This window comes from Hyalella azteca, unplaced genomic scaffold (genome assembly GCF_000764305.2).
Source record: "Hyalella azteca isolate HAZT.00-mixed unplaced genomic scaffold, Hazt_2.0.2 contig10975, whole genome shotgun sequence".
Classification (NCBI taxonomy): Eukaryota; Metazoa; Arthropoda; class Malacostraca; order Amphipoda; family Hyalellidae; genus Hyalella; species Hyalella azteca.
In genome coordinates, this window is record NW_025940989.1 from 48,779 (window position 1) to 70,023 (window position 21,245).

The window sequence follows — 21,245 nt, forward strand, 5'->3', positions numbered from 1 at the left end:
ATGAAGAAACACTATGCATGCAGCGATGATAATGTCCGCAGCTTCTGGTTTGTTTGATTATATTCTTTAGAAAAATTTATTTATTTATTTATTTATTGCCTAAATACATAAAATTAATCTATTTTTCTTGTGTCTGGTTTACGTTCATCAAACCAGAAACGTGTGCACTCTTCTCTGCTCCCTGTTAGAGAACTCCATTTTTACATGTTATACGTAAAACAATTAGAAACCGGTGTTTGATGCGGTTTTCCTTAGTTTTATAGAACATTAAACTTCATTATACAACGATGGCTACTTTAGAAATGGTGAACATTATGAGCCTAATGTATCATTAACAATTGTAACATTATCAACATTCCATTATCAGCATTGTAACCATTATGAAATGGGTACTTTTTGACCGCAACGATCGCTCGCGCAGCTTCCTTCTCTTTCAACCCCAGGCTTCCTTCTTGTCGTGTCTTAAGAGTCCGTACAGCTCACCACCCACAGACATCTATAGTCTCTTAGTTAACTAAATGATGGAATATTTTTTTTTTATTCATGGCGAAAAAGTTTGATCATATAATCGTTGCATTTTTCTTTAAGAAGTAATATCTCAACCCGATTGGAATTCAAGCATTTCTCGTAGAATTTAAAATAATTCGAGCTTTTTTATAATTATATTTTTAGCGAAAATCTTAATGTAATCTAAAGATTCAACGATTTAGCGATGATAAGAATGTAACTTCCCTCGCTCGGTCTTGCTACGACGAAACCCTTGCTTTATAGTGAACAAGAGAGCATTGTGTGCTGAGGGACATACTGATTTAATTTCTGCACGAATGGCATGAAATAATGTATAGAAGAACTTATACATAGATGTGGTTAAAGTGGTTTAATTAAAAGTGTTGTGTACAGAAACATGGAATAAATTAATAAACAAGTTGAATGTCTATTTATTCATCGGAAGTATCCTTGCTTACTTCGAACTCACGCACTATGAGGATTGTGCAGTTACGAAGAGATTTTTAACTATCGAAATAAGATGGCTTCTAAATTAACAAGTCATTTAATATTCAGTACACATTAACGATTGCTTAGCCGGATGCTTTATTAAGCTACATTGATTTTTTTAATTGAAACATAGAATTTATTGGGACTAACTTCATTTTATTTTTATTAAGTAAGCATACAGAAACTCGTTCATATTACGAGATCATAAGTTCGCACCGTTGCCAGTTCATCTCCCTTACTTGCACCATTTATTTTTCAAGTGTAAGTAAAATTTCCAGTCCAACGATATGTGCCCAGTTTCTCTTCCGGTACAAGTGCAAACGTACCCAAACAGTTCCATTACACAATTCACTACCAGTGTAAGATAGTACGCTATTAATCGCACGAGCACCACTAATACTAGGATGCATGCGCGTCTAAATTACTAGCATTTATAAACGTGCCAATAACAGCACTAGTACACACCCAATACTCACTCGCAGATATCTACAATAAGATAAAGATAAATGATAAATGCAGCAGCACACACACTGCAGTTATTGAAGCGAAGCTCGACAAATTGGCTGCTGCAGTTACAGGTCTTCTTCCCAGCCACAGCCTGCCGCCACGGCTGTCGACTGATGGTTTTTGTGAGACCTCAACGTGTGATCTTCTTTCTCTGCAGCCATTAGATACGTGTGATCTTCTTTCTCTGCAGCCATTAGATGATTACTTGTGTAATCCAATTCTTTTAGTGATTTTTGATTATTTATTGCTTGGACAAGTTGAGTTTAATCTATGATATTTTCTGTTGTATCATAGTTTTCAATCGAGTGAATTTTGTCTTGAGGTGTGGTGGTTTTTCGGCGAAGTTGAGTGAAATGGTTTCAATATAGGGCATACTTTGTGATTGATATTTAATGTTTAGACAATAGAAATTTAAAAGCGAAGAAAACACCACAAAAATTTAGCATATCTCTACTGAAAACGTTTCGGAGACCAGCTCCATCGTTAGTTCGATAAATCTAGAACACAGATAAAGGCAGAAAATTAGTTTGGAGTTAATAAAAAAAACACAGAAGTTAAAAACCTAAATTTACAGACAAAGGGCAGAATAATAAAGTAAGTACCTATCTATTCTTACTGGTGAATAATTTCAAAATAGGTTCGTTTTTTAGGTACAAAGATATCCTTCCTTCTCATATGCGATCGTCCCTAGTTTATAAATTTAGTTGTGCACGATGTGCATCTGCGTACTTTGGGATGACGGCACGCAACTTTTACATTAGGGTCGCTGAGCATAGAGGGAGGAGTTATAGGACTGGGCAGTTACTATCGCGCCCTCCTCATTCGGCTGTGCGCACTCACGCCGAACAGTGCAATGTTCCAGTGTCCGACACAGACTTTAAGGTTTTAGCTTATAGTTCTGGTGCTTCCGATCTGCGTATTTTGGAATCATTGTATATTTTTAAAGAGAAGCCTAGTTTAAATGCTGCCTATAGTTCTTATCCATTAGAATTTGTGAATACTTACTTTATTATTCTGCCCTTTGTCTGTAAATTTAGGTTTTTAACTTCTGTGTTTTTTTTTATTAACTCCAAACTAATTTTCTGCCTTTATCTGTGTTCTAGATTTATCGAACTGACGATGGAGCTGGTCTCCGAAACGTTTCAATAGAGATATGCTAAAGTTTTGTGGTGTTTTCTTCGCTTATAAATTTCTAGTGAATCTGCGATTAAAGCAATCTAGGGACTATTTTACATGTTTAGACAAAGAGGAATTTATTTTCTGTAAACTTTATCTTAGCTTCACTTTTTAATCTAATTTGATTCAAGGTTTAACAGTTATTCCATAAAAGCCTGTCAATTGGCCTCTTGTGGCATTGCAGGGCCAATTACACAACTTGTAATGGAGCTCCCAATTGATTTGACCTTGTAATGGGCCTCCCAATTGGTTACAAAATGGCTCTAAATGGACGAGAATAATAAACGAAATTAGAAGTTGAATTCAATTCAACCGGTCTAATGAAACTGCGAGAGTACAGCTCAACCTTGTGAACAATAACTTTCAAAAGACTTCGATGTCGCCATCATGCTGATCGATATCTACATCGAACATCAATGTTGGTCTTCATTATAGTTCATCGATTTTATGGACTAAGACCTGGTGCAATTAGGAGGAATTGTGAAGTAACAGCAGATATATTGTAGGCACACATTCATCTTTCTATAAAGTATTGACAATGAAGGCTTAGAAATTATTACTGACAAATTATTGACAACTTCTGAAGATTTTTAACTGATGTTCGCCATTACTCGAAACCCCTAAAATTTTATGAGCTTCTCAAAAGAATTCAAAATTCGAAATGCTAATAGTGTACCCTACTGATCAGAAAAAACTTGGTGCACAATAATGCGGGAGATTTAAAATGAAGAAACAGCTTCTACTCCACAGTTAATTTTAAAGTAATATTGGTTAGCATTCACTGTGCCTGATGAAGTAGTATTGGTATACTTGATTTGTACCTTCCTGCCAACATGAACAACTCTACCAACAACACCAAGCACCGGAGACATGAATCAAAGGTGAGCAGCTTGTATTCTACCTGCGTGTGTTGTGCAAATTATTTCGTTTTTAGAAAATTTTTATATGTTGTTGTTGTCTTATATGCTGTTGTATTCTCAAGTGAAAATTATGCACTACTAATCAGAAATTAAAAAGTGACAAGTTAGAAATATTTTGGTCAACGTGAAATTTTAATTATGGACATAAAAAAAACTTTTAGGCGCAAGTTCAAGCAACCATTCAACTCCTGATTGCGCGATAGTGTCATCGGATAAGTTCCTCATACTCACCATTGACTTATGAAAATTTGTATAAAACAGGCAATGCTGTCGAATACTTGCAGGAGACATAACTTGAACTTATAAATGCAGGCTTAACGGTGAAAATGGTCTGCTAGTCATGCTAAACTACACGTCCTAATTTACTTCAAAATATTTTTCAACTTAATTTCTTCTCGCGCTTCGAAAATCGCGAAAATTCCTGAGTTAACTCGAGTCGTAGGTGTTATTTATTGATATTGAAAACAGCATAGAAGACCAATAACATACACGCGATTAGACAAGAACTGTAATTGTACCTTTAAAATTTAAAGTCTACATTCTATAATATAGAGTATTTTGTTAATGATTCAATTATTTGTTAAATTTTTAAATAATGAGAACAATATAATATTTTTATAAATGTAGTAAAATTCTGGTATTTTATCATTACCACGTTTTTCTTAGTTTCGTTTAGTCTCTGTCTGTCATCAAAAATTCAAACCTTAATTTAGAGCACTTCTGAAGATCCTAGAAACTTGAAATTTGGTATGCATGCTTATGCTGCCTAACAATTCTATATTTGATCCGTAATAATAAAAAAATTAAAAAAAATTTTTTAGTTAAAAAAACTTAAAATTCACTGTTGGGAATCGAGTTTTTTGTCGAACATCCAGAATTGCCAACCCTGGAAAAGATTTGAATTGCTAAAATTGCTAAACTAAATGGTAGAAAATAAAATAAATAAATAAAACTTTTAAATACCACGTTTTCTTAACGGACAAAAAAGAAAAACATTACCTCTTACATAACATTACATAACATACAACATAACTTTAATGTTATGTAAGAGTTAATGTTTTTCTTATTTGTCCGTTAAGAAAACGTGGTTTTTAAACGTTTTTTATGTATTTTATTTCCCTTGAATTAATGGGCAGCTGCTAATTGTTATTGAAAAGCTAAAGTATTTTTTATAGGCAGGATCGGATTCAATATATTTTTTTTAAATATCTAGGACTTGTAGTGCTATCTTTTGATATTTTTTTTTAGAATCGTGTGAGTATTACATGCTTCGTTCAATATTTCTAAATTGATTTATATTTTATAAGGTCATCCTAATTGAGTTATAGTTTTCGCGGTTATTCCTAATGAAGTTATAGTTTTCCAGGTTATTCCTAATTGAGTTAAAGTTTATAAGTTTATTCCTTATGGAGTTATTGTTTATGAGGTTATTTCTAAAGGAGCTATAGTTTTTAAGGTTATTCCTAATTGACTTATAGTTTATACGATTATTCCTAATTGAGTTATAGTTTACAAGGTCATCCTAAATGAGTCCTAGGTTTTTACGTTATACCTAATGGAGTTATAGTTTATAAGGTTATTCCTACTTGGGTAATACTTTTTAATGTTATTCCTAATGGAGTTATAGTTTATAAGGTTATTCCTACTTGAGTTATACTTTATAATGTTATTCCTAATGGAGTTATAGTTAATAAGATTATTCCTACTTGAGTTATACTTTATAAGGTCGTCCTAATGGAGTTACAGTATATAAGGTTATTCCTACTTGAGTTATACTTTATAAGGTCATCCTAATGGAGTTACAGTTTAGAATGTTATTCCTACTTGAGTATTGAGTTATAGTTTACAAGGTCATCCTAAATGAGTCCTAGGTTTTTACGTTATACCTAATGGAGTTATAGTTTATAAGGTTATTCCTACTTGGGTTATACTTTTTAATGTTATTCCTAATGGAGTTATAGTTTATAAGGTTATTCCTACTTGGGTTATACTTTATAATGTTATTCCTAATGGAGTTATAGTTTAGAATGTTATTCCTACTTGAGTTATACTTTATAAGGTCATACTAATGGAGTTACAGTTTAGAATGTTATTCCTACTTGAGTGATAGTTTATAATGTTATTCCTAATGGAGTTATACTTTAAAATCTTATTCCTAATGGAGTTATAGTTCAGAAGGTTATTCCTAATGGAGTTATAGTTTATAATGTTATTCCTACCTCACGAGCCAGACCTCAGCGGGCTGTGGGTCGCGAGCCAGCGCCTCCATGGAGGGCCTGGCGCTGACCCAGGAGGAGCGCACGTATCTGCTCTACGTGCAGCGCGGCGACGTAGCGTCCATTAAGAGGTCAGTACTAACTTTTGGCATATATAAAACATTATTAATAAATTACGCTTTATAAATATACGAAGGCCATTTGTATATTTAGGGCAGAGCCCTTCATTTAAACATGTTTGGTTAAAAATAATGCTAGTTTTATTGAGACCATTTGGTGGATAAATCAGGCTTCTCAGATATATAAAATCACAAATTTATTGAAATATTTTTTTGAAATATAATGATGAACACTTTGAAAATATATAAAGCCCCTGCAAAGCAAAACTTTTCCTGTTAGGAGTTTCTGAACAAATCATTGATACATCAGATTTTATAGCGTAATTCTGTTACGGGAGGAAAATGATAAACGCTTCGAAATAAATTGACCAAGTGATACTTGCAGATCAGATATAACAATTTAAATGATTTAATCAATTGTTCAAGAAGTAAAATTTTATCCTAATTCAATATTATCCATGGCTACATTCTGTTTTTTATTCGAAGGGATTTATTTCCGGGATAATAATTATACAATAAAAGATTCTATTAAACCTTTGAATAATTTTTTCGACCGAACGAATTGCGCTTTTTTTAACGAACGCCATTAAGTATAAAAGTATATAGTATGTATGTAAGAAATGTATTATGTATAAACGTTCCCGCGTCGTTCCCCCATCCAATTTTCGATTGAAAATTCGTCAGAACGTTATACGTTCCCAGGAAGCTCAACGGAACCGTAATTGTTCCAAGGCCATCACCTTAAACAAATTGCCATAAAGAAATAAATAATCTACAAAAACTTTAGTTTTTAATTAACAATATAAACAATAAACACATGACAGGCTCCTGGACCACGACCGGCCTCCGCCCTACGTATTGGATATCGACAAGACAAAAGAAATAAATTATCTACAAAACTGCTGATTGTTTATTAACAATATAAACAATAAGTACATGACAGGCTCCTGGACCACGACCGGCCCCCGCCCTACCTGTTGGACATCAACTGCACGGATCCTATAGGAAGATCTGCCGTCACCATCGCCATCGAGAACGAGAACATTGACCTGCTGGAGGCGCTGCTGGAGAGGGGCGTTGAACCCAAGGTGACATGGAACAGGTCATGTGTGATTGTCAGGGGCTGGACTAATGGAAATAGTTGAGCGTTTGGTAATTCCATCAACTAATTACTGACGGCTAGTCAAGCTAAGCTCACCAATCACAGGAGATAACTCGGCCGCTGCGTGTACTTGAGCGAGCTTTGCTAGTACGGTACTAGAGTGAGCTACCTACCTTCCTTCATTTATCATTTACTACATGAAAATCATGATTTACATGTATGGTATTTGTAACCATTTCTTCTGTAGACGCCTTCTAAGCTAAAATCTTTTCAGTGCATAGGCGCACTATTGACATCTATATTATTAAGTTTAGTTTTGGGCAAAATTGGATTTAAAACGGTCATTAGCGCATTTTTTTATGTATGGAAAAAAGGCGCTATTGTGCTCGTCATATCCGTCCGTCCGTCTGTGACTTCACGCTTTCGTCGATTTTAAGAATACTTTAAAACGTGACATGATTTAGATTATAGTTTTAGATTGGTTGAAGCTTGGGAAGTTCAAAGTTTACATCTAAATATAAACTGATATAAATATATGTAAACTGATCCGCATAATATACAAAATAATCTTTAATAAACTAACCGCGGAGTAATATACCAAACGCAAAATGATGTAGTGAGTGCAGTGCACTGTACTAATCTCAATGAAAACTGATTCATGCACGAGAGAATGCGTTCTCTGTCACTCACTGCAGTGAGTAATGATCTAATTTTTTTATTCGATTTAATTTTATAAATCTATCAAGATACTGAGCGGTGTCTTCCCAGCATTAATCTTGCGACCGGAGACAAAGATCGGTCTCCCGAATGACGATCATAAGAACAAACGTTGAAGGTTGAGCAGAGATGTTCCGAAAAAATATTACTCAGTACTCACTGCAATAAGTGACAGAGAGCGGATTTTCTCGTCGGCGAAAACGTGGTCACGGACGGACGGACAGACGAACAGACAGACGGACAGACAGACGGACAGACAGACGGACAGACGAATGGACATGACGAGCACAATAACCCTTTTTTCCATAAATGAGAAAGTGCGGTAAAAAGACTTTGCCTGATGGAGATAAAAGGAGAGCTATGGTTGAAAATGGAAAACTTTCGCAGTAGAAAACTTTCTTTCCAAAAACTTCTAAACTTCTGAAGATGAATTAAATCCAGTGGAAAATTCTTTAAACTAGCATGATTTTTTCTGTTAGCTTTCAAATTTTGGTTTTACCATCAACTGTGTTTGCATTTTGCATCATTATGTTGAACATCATGCATAGAAAATAAACAGTAGCATTAATAACGAACAATTTTCTTTCCACTGTACCGATACTATACTCAATTTACAGCTTTTCCTGACACTTGATCGGTCTAACAGAACTGGAACTGGGGACACGTTGCTTAATAAAGCAGTGCTAGGTCTGTCTGCATATTTATGCCGAAATGCAAGTTGGGCTGAGTTCAAATCACGGAAATTTATGGGCCAAGTTACATGCACTTTCAGCGCCACAAATGCCGCAGCCACAAATTTTTCAGGCCAGTATCAGCGCACCAGGGAAAGAACGAACATAAAAAGCAGGATTTTATTTATTATTCAAAAGCTACCACTTCATGTCTCTAATCACGTGTGCAATAAAAGCAGGCATCGTGCTACCCAGAAATGCCCTCAAATTTATACATCACTAATAAAAGTTGCTAACAAATTCAAGCTAATTAAATGGTTAACTCATTCTTAAATGATCTCGATTTTCCATAGAGAGTAATCGCTGTACAAATAGTAATTACCAGTCAGAAAAAAAGCGCACATGTATTGCAAAAAAATAGAACAAAAACTTACGAATAACTCTGGAAGTAAATTTCTATAAAATGTTTCTTAACAAAATTAATATAAAATTTATGCTTATTTCCCCCTATAAACTAATGCAAACTCATCACTGACCGAAAAAAGGTGCACATGCATTGCAAAAAATAAAACAAAAACTTACGAATAACTCTCGAAATCAATTTCTATTCAATCTTAATTAAAAAAAATATTTAATATTAAATTTAAGCTTATTCCCTCTCATAAACTAATGCAGTCTCATCACTGACCGAAAAAAGGTGCACATGCATTGCAAAACATAAAACAAAAACTTACGAATAACTCTCGAAGTCAATTTCTATTAACAACAAGATAAATATCTAAATCTATTATCTAACGTTAATAAAAAAATTAATAATAAATTTAAGCTTGTTTCCTTCCATAAACTAATTAAATGTGAGGTTTTCCTCACTGAAGAAAAAATGTCGTGTTGCACAGGATGCAATTCAAGCTAATTAAATGGTTAACTCATTCTTAAATGATCTCGATTTTCCATAGAGAGTAATCGCTGTACAAATAGTAATTACCAGTCAGAAAAAGGCGCACATTTATCGCGAAAAAACAGAACAAAAACTTATAACTTGCGAATTACTCTCGAAGTATATTCCTATAAAATATTTCTTAACAAAAGTAATATTAAATTTATGCGTTTTCCTCTCATCACTGACCGAAAAAAGGTGCACATGCATTGCAAAACATAAAACAAAAACTTACGAATAACTCTCGAAGTAAATTTCTATTAAATGTTACTTAGAAAATTTATAGTAAATTTAAGCTTATTTCCTTCCATAAACTAATTAAATGCAAGGTTCTCATCACTGAAGAAATATTCCCGTGTTTATTAAACAACAATATAAAGATCTAATTCTCTTATCCAATGTTAATTAGATAAGAGAATTGTTAATAAATTGATATAAAAAAGTATACTAAATTTATGCTTATTCCCTTCCATAAACTAATTAACTGCAATGGATCACTGAAGAAATAACCGCGTATTGCACAGGATGCGCTGCTGCAGGCCATAGCTGAGGAATACGTGGAGGGCGTCGAGCTGCTGCTGCACTGGGAGGAGAGACAACACGTACCCGGCGAGCTATACGTGAGTCACGTGCCTGGCGAGCTATACGTGAGTCACGTACCCGGCGAGCTATACGTGAGTCACGTGCCTGGCGAGCTATACGTGAGTCCCGTCATCACGTGCCCGGCGAGCTATACGTGAGTGCCGTCATCACGTGCCTGGCGAGCTATACGTGAGTGCCGTCATCACGTGCCCGGCGAGCTATACGTGAGTGCCGTCATCACGTGCCTGGCGAGCTATACGTGAGTGCCGTCATCACGTGCCTGGCGAGCTATACGTGAGTGCCGTCATCACGTGCCTGGCGAGCTATACGTGAGTGCCATCATCACGTGCCCGGTGTCTTTTATTAATGGCTAAACACAAGGCCATTAGATATGCATTAATTTATGATAAATGTATCGTTATGAGTAAAATTAACACTAATGATGAAGCCGAGATTAAAAAATAATATTTGACAACATCAAAACCAGTGCCGGAAGTGTGGCTCTCATCTATTAGGCGTTTAGTATCTGCATTTTATTACTTTTTTATTTAATACTAACACATGTTACGCCATGACCTTGTGATGAGTGCAGAGCTGGGAGATGATGGCGAATGATGCGGCCGTGTACACGAAGGACATCACACCCCTCATCCTAGCAGCTCATCACAACCATTACGAGATCCTTAAACTCCTGCTGGACAGGGGAGCATCCCTGCCCATGCCTCACGACATTAGGTATGGCGTCAGTGATGAATAAATCTATACCTGGCGCCATTAGGTATGATTTCATTGATAAATGAATATATACCTCATGACATTAGGTATGGTCTCATTGATAAATAAATCTATACCTCACGAAATTAGGTATGCATTCATTGATGAATAAATCTATACCTCAATATCACGAGTTTTTCCGAAACTGCTACCGAGAATCTTGCTCACTTTATAAAGCAGATGTTTCACTTGGACGGATATTTTGTCTTGCTTTGGTACTTTGGTCATACTTTTAAATATGTTCCTGAAGCGGCTATTGAATATATGTTAACGAAAATGGATTTAATAACTACTTGTTACGAACTTTGTATGTGCCTGACTTGAACCGACCGTATATTTCTGAGGTAATCCGGCTGTCTATTGAAGGTAACCAGCTGTATATTAAAGGTAACCGGCCGTGAATTACAGTATCGGCTTCTAAATATAAATTAATTACAAATAATTCAATGAGCTATTGCAATGAACATTTTACCTGCAATGAACGTTTTTTACCTGAACATTTATTATCCCTATCGGGATAATTGTTATATTCCCGACAGGTGTGGCTGCGACTCGTGCCTCGCGTCCACACGCGAAGACTCGCTCCGTCACTCGCTGTCCCGCATCAACGCGTACCGCGCCCTGGCGTCCCCGTCCCTCATCGCCCTGTCGTCCAAGGACCCGATCCTGACCGCCTTCGAGCTCTCTGCTGAGCTCTCGAGACTTGAGAGCATGGAGCATGAGTTCAAGGCTGAGTATAAGGTGAGTCAACCATGGAGCATGAGTTCAAGGCTGAGTATAAGGTGAGTCAACCATGGAGCATGAGCTCAAGGCTGAGTATAAGGTGAGTCAGTCAAGAGCATGGAGCATGAGTTCAAGGCTGAGTATAAGGTGAGTCAGTCAAGAGCATGAAGCATGAGCTCAAGGCTCAAAATGATTTCATAATAATAGTCCAGAAATTTTGAATGCCGACGACACATACATTCAAGTTACATACATCATTAGTCTGCTGAAATCCCAACTTCGCCAAGACGTTCACCGAGAATTTACTTGTCATTTTCTTTCTTTTTTTTTTAATTACAAGATTACTAATAGAGAGATTTATAAATATTATTAATGAACTAATAATATTATTAACATTATTATTATTATTATTAATAAAAAATAAATTTATTATTAATATTAATAGAGATTTTTCGCCAGAAACTGCAAGTGACAGTGCAGGAGTTCTGCACGAGGCTGCTGGACCAAGTTAGCACCCACAAGGAGCTGGCGACGCTGCTGAACTACAGCGCCGCTGACGGGGACGGGGGCCAGGCCCTCGAGTCGGAGGAGGGCGCCGTGTGCTCCCTCGCCAGGCTTAAGCTCGCCATCAAGTTCTCACAGAAGTCCGTGAGTCTTCAAAAGTTCTAAGAACTTGTTCAACTGTCGAGGAGTCTTAAAGAGTTCTAAGAACTTGTTCAGCTGTCGAGGAGTCTCAAAGTGTTCTAAGAAGGTCTTATACTTAAGAAGAATCTTCAAGTGTTCTGAGAACTCGTTCAGGTGTCGAGGAGTCTCAAAGTGTTTTAAGAACCCATTGAATAGTCAAGAAGTCTCAAGGTGTTCTAAGAACTTGTGCAATTGCTCACAAGTCTTAAAGTGGTTTTATAATTTTTCCAATTGTTCACAAGTCCCGAAATGTTCTTAGAATTTAAATTGTTCCGAAGTCTCAAAATGTTCATTGAACACATTCAACTGTTTGCAATTCTCAAAGAGTTCTTTACATATTTGTAACTGCTTACAAGTCTAGAAGAGTTTTTAGCTTTTGCACAGCAGTCATCGAGTCATGTAGTTCATGACTTCTCACAATATTTATCAATAAAAGAAAGACATCTAGAAGAGTTTTTAGCTTTTGCACAGCAGTCATCGAGTCATGTAGTTCATGACTTCTCACAATATTTATCAATAAAAGAAAGACATTCATTAGTTCATGCCTTCTCACAATATTTATCAATAAAAGAAAGACAATAATCTATTTTGCCGACAGTTCGTGGCGCACTCGAACGTCCAGCAGTTCCTAGGCAACATTTGGTACAACGGCCTGCCAGGCTTCAGGCGACTGCCGGCGCTGAGTCAGCTTATGGCTGTGCTCAAGATTGCCCTCAGCTTCCCTCTTCTCGCGCTGTCGTACATCGCTAAGCCGGAGTCACCTAAGGGAAACTTTGCTAAAAAACCATTTGTTAAATTTATCTCTCACTGCTCGTCCTATTTGTTCTTCTTATGTGAGTTGCATTACTTTTGTCGAGTTAATCAATTGGTTTGTAGAATATTTTATATTTTTTGTAAATTTTGCAAAATAATTTTCTCGATTGGTAGTTTCTCTTCTGACTTTCTATTTGTTATAACTTTGTCTTACTGTTATTTGAAATGCGTATGTTTGCATTTGTTTCCTTTTTCCTCAGTAAGTTCGAATACCTACTTTTATGCTAGTAAAAATTAATCGCTAATTATGTTATCGGTTCCTACTTGAACTTGACCGATCTATACTCGTTCTACATTTATATTAGATATTTTTTATACAACATTTTCATTTGATATTTTTGATATCACAATTTTAGTTGAATGGTGCTGATGGTGCTGATGGTGCTGGTGGTGCTGATGGTGCTGATGGTGGTGGTGGTGCTGATGGTGCTGATGGTGCTGATGGTGCTAAGTACTGCGAGCTGATTGCTCATTACATTCATCCTGTGATTACGTCCTTGGTGAGAACTGTGCTGATGGTCTGAAGGTCTATTACTACTCCCACAGACCTGATGTGGTCTGAAGTGAAGGCACTGTGGTCTAATGCTACTCTCACAGGCCTGGTGTGGTCTGAAGTGAAGGCGCTGTGGTCTGAAGGTCTATTACTACTCCCACAGGCCTGGTGTGGTCTGAAGTGAAGGCGCTGTGGTCTGAAGGTCTTTTACTTCTCCCACAGGCCTGGTGTGGTCTGAAGTGAAGGCGCTGTGGTCTGAAGGTCTTTTACTTCTCCCACAGGCCTGGTGTGGTCTGAAGTGAAGGCGCTGTGGTCTGAAGGTCTTTTACTTCTCCCACAGGCCTGGTGTGGTCTGAAGTGAAGGCGCTGTGGTCTGAAGGTCTTTTACTTCTCCCACAGGCCTGGTGTGGTCTGAAGTGAAGGCGCTGTGGTCTGAAGGTCTTTTACTTCTCCCACAGGCCTGGTGTGGTCTGAAGTGAAGGCGCTGTGGTCTGAAGGTCTTTTACTTCTCCCACAGGCCTGGTGTGGTCTGAAGTGAAGGCGCTGTGGTCTGAAGGTCTTTTACTTCTCCCACAGGCCTGGTGTGGTCTGAAGTGAAGGCGCTGTGGTCTGAAGGTCTTTTACTTCTCCCACAGGCCTGGTGTGGTCTGAAGTGAAGGCGCTGTGGTCTGAAGGTCTTTTACTTCTCCCACAGGCCTGGTGTGGTCTGAAGTGAAGGCGCTGTGGTCTGAAGGTCTTTTACTTCTCCCACAGGCCTGGTGTGGTCTGAAGTGAAGGCGCTGTGGTCTGAAGGTCTTTTACTTCTCCCACAGGCCTGGTGTGGTCTGAAGTGAAGGCGCTGTGGTCTGAAGGTCTTTTACTTCTCCCACAGGCCTGGTGTGGTCTGAAGTGAAGGCGCTGTGGTCTGAAGGTCTACTGGAATATCTCCACGACCTCATGAACATCATTGACTTCGCAACGAACGCGTTCTTCCTGGCTTGGGTGCAGCTGAGGGTGACGTCATGGGTGCTGGTGCAGCGAGACCTGCGGTGGTATGACAGGTGGCCGTGGTACCCTAGGGAGGAATGGCATGCCTATGACCCCATGTTGTTGTCTGAGGGATGCTTCGGAGCAGCTATGATCATCAGGTAATGCGATATTATTAAATAATCCGATATTTTTATCATTTATAATTAATTAATGCCTTATATATCGGCAAATAATTGAAGGTTTACGGTACTCATAATTCGTTTCAGGTCTTAATAACTTCAGATGATTATACTTTTCAGCATCCATAATTAATTTATTCTTCTTACGTCATCAGATAAATATATGTTTTTGGCATTATTAATATGTTATGCTTTATAAAATAACTACATAAATTTACATCAGGAGGTCAATTGCTATCAAGTGGTTTTATGTTCGCATCGCATATCTTGCTCTGCATCATCTGCTAACACGCTGGTGTATCTATCGTCTTTAGACTTTCTAATCGCGTTCATTACCAATTACAACCTCATGGCTCCCAATTATAAAAGGATTTACTCATTTAATAATAAAAATGAATGATAAGTATTTAATTGTCAATCAACTGCTTATTAATTATAAAAAATAAAATTGATTGATAATTAAAAATTTATACGTATAACAAAATTACTTTAGCGGGAACGAATGTATAAAATTATTTGTATATTTACTTTTTATTAATTTTCAGGGTATCTTTTTAGTGAAATTAACAATTAAGGATAACGCTCGTAGCGAAAGGTCACCTTGCTCATCTTCAGTCCCTGACTAAGCATTTCCCGACTCACTATTTGAGCCTGTCAGCTCTCTGAACCATAAGTCATACGTGTCTTCTTTGAATAATACAGGGTGTTTCAGAATTAAGTAACCCTTTTAATTTGTTAATAAATAAAAAACTAAGAACGTTATGAAGTTGAAACTTGTTTTATTTAAAAGAAGAACATTTTTATGGTAATATTGTATCCTAGTTTATTACATCAGGAGGTCAATTGCTGTCAAGTGGTTTTATGTTCGCATCGCATATCTCAATTGATCTGCATCACCTGCTAACACGCTGGTGCATGTATCCGAATCGTCTTCAGATTTTATAATCGCGTTCATTGCCAACTACAACCTCGTTGTTCACAAGTATACAAGGATTTACACATTTAGTAATAAAAATGAATGAACAGTATGTAATTATCAATCAATCGTAATTAATTATTAAAAATTAAAATAATTGATAATTACAAATTATTGTATCAAGAACGAATGTATACAATTATTTATATATTTATTTTGTTGTTTATTTTCAAGTTATCTTTTTTATTAAAATCAAAAATTAGTGATGACGCTCGTAGCGAAATGTCACCTTACTTATCAATATCTTCAGTCCCTAACTTTACATTTCTCGACTCACTATTTGACCTTATCAGCTTTCTAAACTATACGTCTTACGTGTCTTCTGTGTATAATAAAACAAATTTCTGCTTTCCCTTCATATCTTCCAGCTTCCTGAAGCTCGTGAACATCTTCAGCGTTAACCACCATCTCGGACCGCTGCAAATATCGCTCGGGCGAATGATCTTCGACATCCTGAAATTTTTCTTCCTCTACATGCTGGTGCTATTTGCTTTTGGCTGCGGTGAGCAATTTTATTGCAAGCACCATATTTGGATGATTCATTGAAATATTTTGCCAGATTTGGTGGGAATTTTACTATAGGTTGATATATATGTTGGGGTATAGTAAATACGCGAAAAAATTCCTTCAATAGGAGGATTTTTTGTGGGATGGGCATCGGAAGACTTAAACATCGCATAACAAAATTCGATTGAACTCTTGATTCACTAACGTCTTGTGATAATTCAGTGTAAATTCAACGGCAGGTTTCCAATCCATGTTTCTCAGGTCTGATCCAAATGCTGTGGTACTACGCTGACCTGGAGATGCAGCAATGCTACCATTTGCCGGGTGGGCTTCCGGACTATGAAAACCGGGAGCATTCCTGTATCAATTGGCGCCGGTTTGCTAAGTACGGTTCCGCGGCATAAAAGGATTTTTATCTCAACTTTCTGATATTCCTAATTTTAGGAATGTTAGTGTTAACCATTTTATATCCTTTTCATTGTTAAAAATACTCACTTAAAACTTTTTTAAAAATGCTCACTTTCAAATAAAACTTTCATATAAATAAAAATCATAAGAGGGCTGCTCAAAGAAGAAGTTGGTTGTCCACATAGCAACTTATAAGTAATTTAGAGTTATATGCTAATCGCCATCAGTTGCATTATACCATTTTTTATTGAAAAATTTATTTCCTCTCAATACAAATTTCTGACCTAGTTGATCGCAGTTTCACATCACATGATATATAAGAAATCGCATTTTACATCACATATTTCAGCCATTTTCAAACTGTTGTATTCGTCAGCTCGTATACATACTCTTTTATTCTGAATTTTAACTTTAATTTTGCTCTAGTCTGTTCGAGTCGTCGCAGTCGTTATTTTGGGCATCGTTCGGGCTGGTCGAGCTCGAGGCGTTCGACTTGACCGGCCTCGGCAGCTTCACGAGGTTCTGGGGGCTGTTGATGTTCGGCAGCTACTCCCTCATCAACATCATCGTGCTGCTCAACCTCCTCATCGCCATGATGTCAAACTCATACCAAATCATTTCCGTGCGTCATAAACTTCCTTTCGTTACCTATTAGGCAATTCATTTAGTTTTGCTCATATTGATGATGCACTCAAGCAATTTTGTTAATCTTCAAAACTAGTAAATAAATTCCCGAATTCTCTTTGGAATAAATTTCCTAAGCCTCTAACATCAAAAATTAGTGATGAGTGAACCTGTAAATGTCATACAGAAATTTCTATCAATTTCTTCCCAGACCCTCTCTGTTGCTATGACGAAAACACGGCACTTAAGGGATTTTTCTATGACTTTTATGTAATTTTCTGAACGAAAAATAGCAAAACAATTCCAAAGAACTTTTAAATGAATATAACATGAATATTAATAAGCAATGTATTCTACTTTATATAATATGCAATGTATTTTAAAGTTAAATAAAAAGAGCACGAATATTAACTTGCAATGTATTTACTTTCAACCCTAAATTTCACCCCCCCCCCAGGAGCGAGCGGACACCGAGTGGAAGTTTGCCCGCACGAAGCTCTGGATCAGCTACTTTGATGGTGGCTGTACGGTGCCCCCGCCCTTCAACCTCATCCCCTCCCCGAAGTGGGTCATGAGGATGCTGGGGAAGGGCCCACGTGTCATCAGGGGGAGCGTAAAGGACAAGGTAGGGAAAGGGGGAATACGGGGAGAAGGCAGGCAGGCGTAGACGATAGAAAAATTCATCTTAATTTGAAAGCTTCTCGATAATCATGATTTGGTGCCGAAAAGTCGTACAGCTTCATAATATCAATTTGAAAACTAACATGTATTTTGATCTTATATTTTTCTGCATAATTGCCTTGCTCGTCACCGAAAATTTGGAAGTTTATTTAAAAAAATCGCATATTATCAGGTTTACCTGACTGATATCAATTTCGTACGGTTTCGCTATATTTCACCTTAACTCGGTGCTGGTCGCTTGAAATTGAGAAAATTCTAAACTCTTTCAGTTTAGAAAATTCCAAACCCTTTAGAATTTAGAATTAAGAAAATTCTAAATTCTTTCTAAACTCAAATTTCCTTTAGGTTTACCCCATTTTCTGTCATACTGCATAAATATTAATTTAATTACGGATGTTCACTTTACGATATTATACTGATATTTCACTGCCTGTGCCAGAACAAGCGCCGAGCAGACCAGCAGCACCAGGACGTGATGAGGCTGATGTTACAAGTCGCTCAGTATCGTACTGGAATGAATCATAACCCTGCATTTCTTTAGGTTCCAGCTCATCGATATCCTGAAGAACAACGGAATGAACACCTCCATCGCCGCTAATGAAGATCCGAGTAAGGATCTCACATCTACATTCCAAAATTAAACTGTTTATAGGCAGTGTCGAAAATTTGTAAACGAATTTGTGTCTCCCGTCGTCAGTAATGAAATTCATTATTACACATGTACTTGGCATGACTTTTACAAAGATGCCCATAATATATATAATTTCAATCTCAGGTCAAAATGTCCCATTAATTTGTGAATTAATTCCTTCTTGTCCGAGCAGCGGTGATTGGACGCAAGGGAAGAGCAATGGAGCGAAAACTCATGAAGGGTTTCAACATCGGTCGAGTAGAAGGAATCGTCAATGAGATCCTCACCGAGACCAAAAAACCCGGCAATATTTTTGGCAAACTTGCACACGCGATTGGATCGCGTCGCAAGTCAGTCAAGACAGACTGGAACGCTAAGGTCCACAGATCTTCCATGCGACGAGACCAAATTGGTTCATCGTCCACCAGTCTCTCGCGGTCCCAAGCCTCCATCAGGAAGAGAATCCAGTTCGAGAACGAGCAGTTACTGCAGAGCATGAATCCCTCAAACATCACAGAGTACAACCCTAACGTTGGGCCGCTGTCAGATCAGACAAAAATCGCCTACGCAAAGTTCAAAATGACTACTTTGCAAGTGGAAAAAATAAAGCGAGAAAAACTGAAGAAAATAACGGAAACAAACGAGCAACGTACCGAGCTGCCAGATAGCAAGAATTCCCTCACAAAAGCGGGTTCCGCTATTCAAAATTCAATAGAAAAGCCTGCCGTTATTGCCTATGAAAACGAAATGAAGCCCAGTCAAGCTACAACTCAGTGTTCTGAACAAGAGAACCAAAGAGGACAATCAATATCGAATAAAAGTTCCAATAAGGAAGAAACGAAAAAATCTGACTCTGCTAAAAATATCTTAGACACATCTAAACCCGTTGTCAGTGCTACATCATCGATTAATTCAAAGCCAACATCCTCTGTTCCAAAAACATCAGTTTCATCTTCTGTAGGCCCATCAGAGGCTACAACATCACCTTCAGCTTCTGCTGTAACTTCTTCATCAACGTCAGCGAAAACCAAGACGCCAGCGACGTCAGCAAGTTCAGAGACGAGTTTCAAGCCTCAGCCAAAGCCTGCGGAGCTTTCCTCTTCTACTTCTTCATTAGCAGAGGACAAGTTTTCGAAGCAAACTTTAAAAATTTCATCTGAAAATGTTAAGGCAGAAGTAATACGGAGCACGCCAGCCGTGAAAATAGAACTGCCAACAACAGATGACAAGCCTGCAACGGATAAACTGCCGTCCCAGACATCAACGTCTGGAGGGACATTCAGTCCTACTGGCAAGTCCCAGTTGACGGGACAGAGTAGGACCGGTTGGATTTAAGCTTAAAAATTATTCTTGATTGTAATCATAACATAGAAGATTAATTTCTCATCTGGGCTTAAGTCCATCAGTAGGTGATATTTTTATCGAGTAAAGTTATTCGAATGCGCACTCTGATACTTTCAATTTAAATTGCACGTAAATTCGAACAAAGTATGAACGCTCTGACGACGCAGACTAACCGGCAGTAATATCCAGCATAGGTGTAGTTATTATTATGCAGCAGAGGTTTAATTAAAGCTTTTATCAGGGCGATTGTAATTAAATTGACTTTCGTTCTGGTGGAAGAAACTTTTTGGACCCAAAACTCTTTATTATTTGGTAATTTTGGCATTTATCATGAGGCTAGTCAAAGACGATGATTTCACGATGTAAAATAAAATGCAAATTGATACGCCTCATTTATTCATATAATTATAATTAATTGACATTAATTATCGCTTAAGCCATTACACAGATTTATTCATGCAATGTCCGTTCGTGTTGCAATAGTTTTTGGACATTAAATATAGTTCACCTGAAACGAAGACCACTCAAGGAATTCTTTCGTGATCCTTCAATTCACTCCTCCACCCTCATGCGCTGGCGGCCCCCAAGAACGGCTCAGGGCCTATACTTTCAAAAAAAGTTAAGAGAACGTAAGTTCATCAGCCAATCATTGACGGCCTTTCAATCAAAATCCACCAATCATAGACTAGAAAGTATAGAAATAGAGCGTAAGTACTTACATTCACTTAGCGACTTTTGAGAGTATGGCCCCCAGGACTCATACCACAAGGATGAAGGCTACATCACACTTACCACAAGGATGATGGCCACATCACACTTACCACAAGGATGAAGGCTACATCACACTTACCACAAGGATGAAGGCCGCATCACACTTACCACAAGGATGAAGGCCGCATCACACTTACTGCAAGGATGAAGGCAACATCACACTTACCACAAGGATGAAGGCAACATCACACTTACCACAAGGATGAAGGCAACATCATGATCACACTTACCACAAGGATGAAGGCCACATCACACTTACAACGCTCTATGATGAACCAGTGTTGTTAACGTAGATCTGGACCTGACTTAATTCACTATATTCACTGATGACGCTGGCTATCTCTTATCGTCAAACGATATCATTCAATTGAATGCAAGCGGTTTTTGATAGTTCAGCGAATACAGCTACTATTTAGAGTGGCATAGTGACCAAAATGCGGCAACGTGCTGCAGAGAACAATATGGTAACAATATGGCGGATTTCCATTACAATCTATTCGAGTATGAATAGTAGAACACAGAAAACAGCGGTGAATATTAGGCTTTTGATTATGTTTAAATGGCGTGGAATAATTAAACGCTGTATAATTCATCGCGCTTGAAACAGTTTTCAAGATATGCATTATTAAAACATGTGCCGCTAATTTGCTGCCATATAACTCGATACAGTTTCAATAAAAAATTTTTACCCCTGAAATTTAAATATATAAATTCTTAATACTCCC

The 21,245-nt window shown here is 37.5% G+C and overlaps 1 protein-coding gene across 1 annotated transcript; it reads left to right on the forward strand.

Annotated features, from left to right (window-relative positions):
* Positions 1-3,434: 3,434 nt before the first annotated feature.
* LOC108670128 (transient receptor potential protein) lies at positions 3,435-20,215 on the forward strand. The gene is given in 16 exon segments (XM_047882648.1): positions 3,435-3,560; positions 5,831-5,946; positions 6,878-7,022; positions 9,886-9,981; positions 10,536-10,678; positions 11,257-11,458; positions 11,900-12,088; positions 12,723-12,957; positions 14,143-14,557; positions 15,923-16,056; positions 16,323-16,446; positions 16,896-17,091; positions 17,551-17,718; positions 18,214-18,299; positions 18,301-18,383; positions 18,599-20,215. Coding segments are annotated over 16 exon segments (3,522 nt in total). The 5' UTR covers positions 3,435-3,512; the 3' UTR covers positions 19,741-20,215.
* The last annotated feature ends 1,030 nt before the right edge of the window (positions 20,216-21,245 follow it).